This window comes from Ammodytes marinus (assembly GCF_949987685.1).
Source record: "Ammodytes marinus genome assembly, chromosome: 5".
In the NCBI taxonomy this organism is placed as follows: Eukaryota; Metazoa; Chordata; class Actinopteri; order Uranoscopiformes; family Ammodytidae; genus Ammodytes; species Ammodytes marinus.
In genome coordinates, this window is record NC_137234.1 from 2,490,465 (window position 1) to 2,497,964 (window position 7,500).

Genomic DNA, 7,500 nt, shown 5'->3' on the forward strand with positions numbered 1-7,500 from the left:
ATGGATTTACCGGTAATACAATTTGGGCAGGGGAAGCGGAATTCGCCATAACACCTGCAGTTGTATTTCCATTAAACGGTCACACGGGGGCGACCGCGAACTCATTCTCCATTCAAAACACACTGAAACAGGAACCACAGCCTATGGAACCAGACAACCAGACGAATACCCTGATTTATTTAAACTATAGCGACAAAACAGGTGAGATTTAAGCTTTTATCTCACACTATTTGGTGTTAAAGGGCTAAAATATACCTGCTTTATTAAGGTAGGGCCATTTACCGACAGCTAACCGAGGGCTGATGTTATAACAGCTGGGTTTGTTATGCTAACGTGGGATGCTAAATATTTCTCGATATTAATTAATGTTTTTTAAGACAAAACCGCACGCATTTTTATATGTTCTAGGCAGTCAATGAAATAGGGGGATTGTGAATTAGATAGATAGATAGATAGATAGATAGATAGATAGATAGATAGATAGATAGATAGATAGATAGATAGATAGATAGCATACACATTCTCCCCCACACCCAGTTATTCCTCCTAAATTCCAGTATACATACAGTCCATGCACACTAAGATACAAGGCTATGCGTCCTATCTATCTATCTATCTATCTATCTATCTATCTATCTATCTATCTATCTATCTATCTATCTATCTATCTATCTATCTGTCTGTCTGTCTGTCTGTCTATCCAGCCCTCTCTTTCATTTACTGCTTAGCAAAGATAAAAATGCGTGTGGTTTTGTCTAAAAAACATGAATAAATATACAGTATCTGCACATTACAGTCAGAAATATTTTAAGTGAAATGAAGACAATAAATAACAAGGTTTCTACAGATAGGCTTACCTGAAAGTCATTCATCTAAATAATGCATTAAAGGTGCAGTCAGTGATTCTGGAGAACGCTTGCTGTCAAAATCACTTTTTGTCTAAATCAGTGAATATCTCCTCACGATCCACTACCTGTCTGTACTGTGTGGTAATACTCAGCCTAGGCTCTGTAAACTGGTATGTAAACGAAGCGGGACCCACTGTAGTTAGTTAGCAATATGCCATTTACAGAGCCTAGGCTGTATAATAACACTAGATTGTTTTTCAGGGCACAGACACAGTACAGACAGGTAGCAGATTGTGAGGAGATATTCACTGATTTTGACTAAAAGTGATTCTGACAACAAGTGTTCTCCAGAATCACTGACTCCACCTTTAAAACAGTGATGGGTTCTATAACAACGCCTATAAACACATGTAGAGAGACTAATATATAAAGTATTGAATGTTTATTTTAAACGTATATGATGATTTGGGTTTGACTACTTTAACTATATAGCAGGATGCATGGCCATGAGGTAATGTATTTATATGTGACTATGTCAGATTAATAATGGTGATATTATCTATCTATCTATCTATCTATCTATCTATCTATCTATCTATCTATCTATCTATCTATCTATCTATCTGTGTGACTGTCAGAAAGATTAATAATGGTAATATGACCATGGTGAAGCAAAGTAAACTGTGATTTAGTAGCGTTCATAAACTGGGGCCGTGTCTGAACTGCCATACTAACGTCCTACTCATACTCATTTTGACTTCAATTTGAGTATGTGACGGTTGGGTATGCGAGTTTGGGTATGTGAGAAATTCCCGGATGAGTACTAACTTCCGGGAAGATTTTGGGTATGAATCGATTGTATACTTTTCCTACTCAACCGCCCCACAATGCACTGGGTCAATTCTACCCGCCCAGGAAAATGAAATATTTTCGAGCAAGTTGCTAGGCAACAACATTGTTTGGGGTTCCGCGATCTGACAACTGTACGTGCAGTCATTCATAAACTCTTACAATAGATAAGAGATGAAGATAAATACCTAACAACATTAGAGTCACTAAGTGAAATGAGTGTTGTGAGTCTGATAGTGGAGAGAGATCAGAACAGATCGCTGTCCCACACACCGCGGCTCGTCCAGCTCAACTCACAGACAGCTGAGTGCTGATGAGCCGGACAGAGAGCGTCGGAGGGATCCTCCGCCTCAAAACATCATTATTATAAAACAAGAGGTCTAAAACACAGATGATGAACACAGGACTGTAAAAATCTAGTTCAATATCTAACCTGTAGAGGGCGGTTATAAGCTTAACAGTGTCTAAACTGCCTGAATCTTATAAGAAGAAGAAGAAATTCTTCATTGCTTGAGTATACTTCAACTGAGAACGTTTAGACGCAGCTCGCATACACAATCGATCTTTGAGTAGAGAGTATGCATGAGTATGTAGGATGTAGGACGCTAGTATGGCAGTTCAGACACGGCCACAGGCTTTTCCTGTCTGCTGTAAATCGTTTGGTCTGAGTTGGCGGGGATTCAGTCTCCCCATTTCAACTCTGTACTATCTAATAAAGCTTGAAAATGCCCCAAAAAATATAAAAAATAAATATAGGTATATATATATATATATATATAAATAAATAGCGTTCTTCACACTGATGGTCTGGTTTGATGTTACTCTCTTGTGTCTACAGAGATGTGAGTCGTCGGAGCAGCTGCAGGAGACGAGATTATGCTGTGAACTAGAGGCTCATTCAGTAAGTATTCTTCATTATTTATCTTTAAAGGACCTCCTCAGTTTTTGTTAATGTTAGCGCCCCCTTTGGACAAAAGCGGTAGTGTTTTTACTACGCCAGCTGTTGTTCCTGGGTGAGCGTATACCCATGACAAAGGCATTAAGAAAAACTATATAAAAATAGCATTCTTTGCACTGATGGTCTCGTTTGCTGTTACATGTCATTTATGATCAACAGAGGAAAAATTAGACTGTTTCAGAAATATTTAAAAAGTTCCTCGTAGAGACTTTAACTTCATCAGCACTTTTTGAACGTCAATATTAGAGTAATAGAGTTATATAAAACATTTACCAAAAAAAACAGCTGAAAACGTGTATAAATAAAACTAAAATCCTTCCCTCCTTCAGAAAAATGGTTCACAGAGGTTGTGTATTAATTAACACTGGATTATTTTTTCCGGATGCACACAATACAGACAGACAGATAGATAGTATGATCCCTTTAAAATACTCCCTGCGTTCCGAATCGCATACTCTTCCTTTTTTCTATTCTACATACTACATCCGACGATAAAAATAATCTAGTTAGGACCCCTGTGTTCCGATTCGGAACACAGGGGTTGCGTTCCGAATCGCATACTTTCTACTATATAGTATGTAGAAAAAAGATTTAGGATGTCCCGATTCTTATGGCCAGATTTAGGATGGTTAGAAGTACCCGGATGTCCTACTTCATGCGGCCAAGATTGTTAGTGTTGAAAAGTGCATCCTATTTGGGCAATTCTGACCCACAATCCAGTGCGCACGTGAAGTGACGTCACATCGGCGAAGCCTCCATATGAAAACAAACGGGGATGCGACGGATATAAAAGCAAGAGGCAAGATCAAGGCGCAATGTTATGATGAAATAAGAGAGTAAAGTATGTCCCAATAGTATGCCTACTGCATCCTAACTAGATTCTTTTTATCGTCGGATGTAGTATGTAGAATAAAAAAAGAAAGAGTATGCGATTTGGAACGCAACCCAACTATAACCAACCTCTTCCCTCCTTCAGGGCAGGATGTCTGGCCACCGGCAGAGAGATGTGGAGCAGCAGCGCCCCCTGCTGGACGGAGGAGAGGACGACCATGAGTCACTACACTCCAACACTAACGCTCCCCAGGGCCAGGCCAGGGCACTGTGTGGCATGGTGGGTGTGTGTGTGTGTGTGTGAGTGAGTGTGTGTGTGTGGTGGCAGCATGGTGAGTGTGTGTGTGTGTGTCTGAGGTTCATATACAGTTTTATTTTGTACCATTGCTCTATTTAGTAATACTTATTTGTAAAACTTGCTGAATTTAATCAAAAATGGGGGGGTTTTGGCGAAGTGGATATGGTGGTGGACCCTCAACTACAAGGTCGGTGGTTGGATCCCCCGTCTCCCCGCCACATGTCCAAGTGTCCCTGGGCAAAGAGACACTGAACCCTAAATGTCTCCTGATAGTTATCCTTCCTGCTATCAGTGTATGAATATGTGTGTGAATGGTAACGTGGGAATAGGAAAAGGTCTCCCTAGAAAAAGGGTCTCCGTTTAACTGTATGAATAAAGGTTAAAAAAATATATATATAAGCTCTGGAAAAACTTAAGAGACCAGTCTGGATTTTTCTTCAATCTTTATCTCTACATTACTTAAAGGCCTACTTCACCGGTTTGAATATCAAGGTGTATTGAATTCTGAGATCCTATGTAGTATAAATGTGCGAAAAAAATTGAAATCGGTTCATCCTAGCCTGAGAAAAGGCAGAAAGAGTGTTTTTTTAACCCTATATTTCTCCTTCTCGTGACATCACAGAAAGAGAAATATAGGGTTAAAAAAAAAAACTTACTTTGTAAATATTACTGTGATGTCTTTTACTGTGACATCACAGTTATATTTACAAAGTACATTTTTTTTAACCCTGTATTTCTCTTTCTGTGATGTCACGGGAAAGAGAAATATAGGGTTAAAAAAACACTCTTTCTGCCTTTTCTCAGGCTAGGATGAACCGATTTCAATTTTTTTCGCACATTTATACTACATAGGATCTCAGAATTCAATACACCTTCATATTCCAACCGGTGAAGTAGGCCTTTAATGGAAATGCTTGAATTAAAATGGAAATGTCCCCTGATAGTTAGCTTGCACCCTGCGTGGTAGCTGCTGCTGCTATCGGTGTATGAATGTGAGTGTGTGTGTGTGTGTGAATGTGGTAAGATATGTAAAGCGCTTTGGGGCTGAGAAAATCGGCTAAAAACCACTACATACGTCAAGTCCATTTACCATTTTTACCATTTATTCCATCTTCCAGGGCAGGACGTCAGGAGAGCGCCTCTGGTTCATAGGGGACTGCTGTGGGATGGTGTGTGGCTGTGTCACATGGTTCCTGGTGCTTTTCGCCGACTTCGTTGTGACGTTTGTGATGCTGCTGCCGTCCCGGAGCGTGTGGTACGCGGTGGTCAACGGCACCGTGTTCAACAGTCTGGCTGTGCTGGCGCTGGCTTCACACCTACGCACCATGCTAACAGACCCGGTGAGGAAGAATAAACACATGTCTCTTTTATTAAAGAGTGTGTTCTGCAGAATTTTTGTCTTTTAATTGTATTTTTTTTTCCATTTCTTTGTATTTTTTATTTATTTATTTGTTTATTTAGGATTGTACTGAGTTTGATGGTTTTATTTAGTTTGGTTTTCTAGGATTTTACTTGTTTTTATTATAACTTTCTTTAAAAAAAATTTGTGTTGCCATTTTGTATATGAAAAATGCCATAAAAAAAAACGAAATTTCTACTAACCCATAATATTGTCCCATTAATTGATTTCCTCTTGTTGCTAGGGAGCCGTTCCTAAGGGCAACGCCACTAAGAAATACCTGGAGAGTCTTCAGCTGAAACCCGGCGAGGTCGTTTATAAATGTCCAAAATGCTGCAGCATCAAACCAGAGAGAGCACACCACTGCAGGTCAGAACTGTGTGTGTGTGCGTGTGTGTGTGTCTGTGTTTCTCTGTCTGTCTGTGTGTGTGTGTGTGTGTGTGTCTGTGTTTCTCTGTCTGTCTGTCTGTCTGTGTGTGTGTGTGTGTGTGTCTCTGTGTGTGTGTGTCTCTGTGTGTGTGTGTGTGTGTGTGTGTCTGTGTGTGTGTGTGTGTGTGTGTGTGTGTGTGTGTGTGTGTGTGTGTGTGTGCTTATCACAGAAAATATGGACAAATTGATCTAAAATAAATGGAAGTTATGGCATTTCTGATTTCACACATTTTGAGTCAGTATCATGAATGCTTAATGCTATACTGGGAATAATTGTTGTATTAAAGTATCTACGAGGAACTTTTAAATATTTCTGAAACAGTCTCATTTTTCCTCTGATGATCATGAATTACGTGTAACAGCAAACGAGACCATCAGTGCAAAGAATGCTATTTGAAGAATGCACGTTTAACATTGACTAGGATTAGGGTTTTTTTTCATGGTGTTTGAAAAACTATATACAAATAGAGTTCTGTTACTCTACCTGTAACTGTTTTAATTAGGCTATATTGTACTTTCACCCATTTCATTTTAATTGCTGCCACTTTTCACCACTGTGTAAATGTTTCAATTGTTTTTCTCTTCACCTGTTGTTGTGTATTTGATGTATTTGCATTGAATATTGTTTATGTATTGTTGTTTTTCCTTTGAATTTGTTTGAACTCGACGCAATTGTAAATGAGGGTCACCCCTCAATTGGTCTCTCGAGGATAAATAAAAGTTAAATAAATAAAAATAAATAAATTCATGATCATCAGAGGAAAAATTAGACTGTTTCAGAAATATTTAAAAATCAAATCAAAATCAAATCAGTTTTATTTGTATAGCCCAATATCACAAATTGACATTTGCCTCAGTGGTCTTTACATTCCATACAATATGATACAATATGACACCCTGCCCTTACACCCTTAGCTCGGCTGAGAAAAAACTCCCAGTAAAAAACCCTTTTTACCTTAAAAAGTTCCTCATAGCACCTTTTAATTAGGATGAAATGCAAAGGGGAAAGAACAGACATAAATATAGAGTATATAATCATAGGTTGCGTTCCGAATCGCATACTTTCTACTATATAATATGTAGAAAAAAGATTTAGGATGTCCCGATTCTTATGGCCAGATTTAGGATGGTTAGAAGTACCCGGATGTCCTACTTCATGCGGCCAAGATTGTTAGTGTTGAAAAGTGCATCCTATTTGGGCGATTCTGACCCACAATCCAGTGCGCACGTGAAGTGACGTAACATCGACAAAGCCTCCGTATGAAAACAAACGGGGATGCGACGGATATAAAAGCAAGAGGCAAGATCAAGGCGCAATGTTATGATGAAATAAGAGAGTAAAGTATGTCCCAATAGTATGCCTACTGCATCCTAACTAGATTCTTTTTATCGTCGGATGTAGTATGTAGAATAGAAAAAAGAAACGAGTATGCGATTCGGAACGCAACCATAATATTCTTGTTTCTCTTCCTGCAGTATCTGTAAGCGCTGCATCAGAAAGATGGACCATCACTGTCCCTGGGTCAACAACTGTGTCGGGGAGAAGAACCAGAGATTCTTTGTCCTATTCACCGTGAGTTTAATCTATATTTATTTATTCTGATATTTAAACGTACACACGAGACAATATGAGAAATACTAAATCATTTAGTCAATTTATTAAACATGTAACACACAAAATAACATGTAATTATTATTCTACAATCTTTTCGGATAACTAGACATTAGGGCTTCTCTGAGTAGTTTTCATATTCATAATTATTCGGAAGCTACATTTTTTTCTTTTTTTGCAACAAACTTATTTGCAAAAGTAGCTACGAGGAACTTTTAAATATTTCTGAAACAGTCTAATTTTTCCTCTGGTGATCAGAAATTACATGTAACAGCA

At 38.6% G+C, this 7,500-nt stretch overlaps 1 protein-coding gene across 1 annotated transcript in view; it reads left to right on the forward strand.

The window, feature by feature from the left end:
• Positions 1-130: 130 nt before the first annotated feature.
• LOC307250702 (palmitoyltransferase ZDHHC7-like) overlaps positions 131-7,500 on the forward strand; it is a gene marked incomplete at its 3' end in the record, with an annotated part of 11,925 nt that continues 4,555 nt past the window's right edge. Inside the window, exons 1-6 of the mRNA XM_080027862.1 lie at positions 131-201; positions 2,536-2,598; positions 3,632-3,766; positions 4,903-5,124; positions 5,428-5,552; positions 7,089-7,185. Coding sequence (XP_079883988.1) covers positions 3,638-3,766; positions 4,903-5,124; positions 5,428-5,552; positions 7,089-7,185 — 573 coding nt within the window. The 5' untranslated portion in view covers positions 131-201; positions 2,536-2,598; positions 3,632-3,637. The remainder of the gene's footprint in view (positions 202-2,535; positions 2,599-3,631; positions 3,767-4,902; positions 5,125-5,427; positions 5,553-7,088; positions 7,186-7,500) is intronic.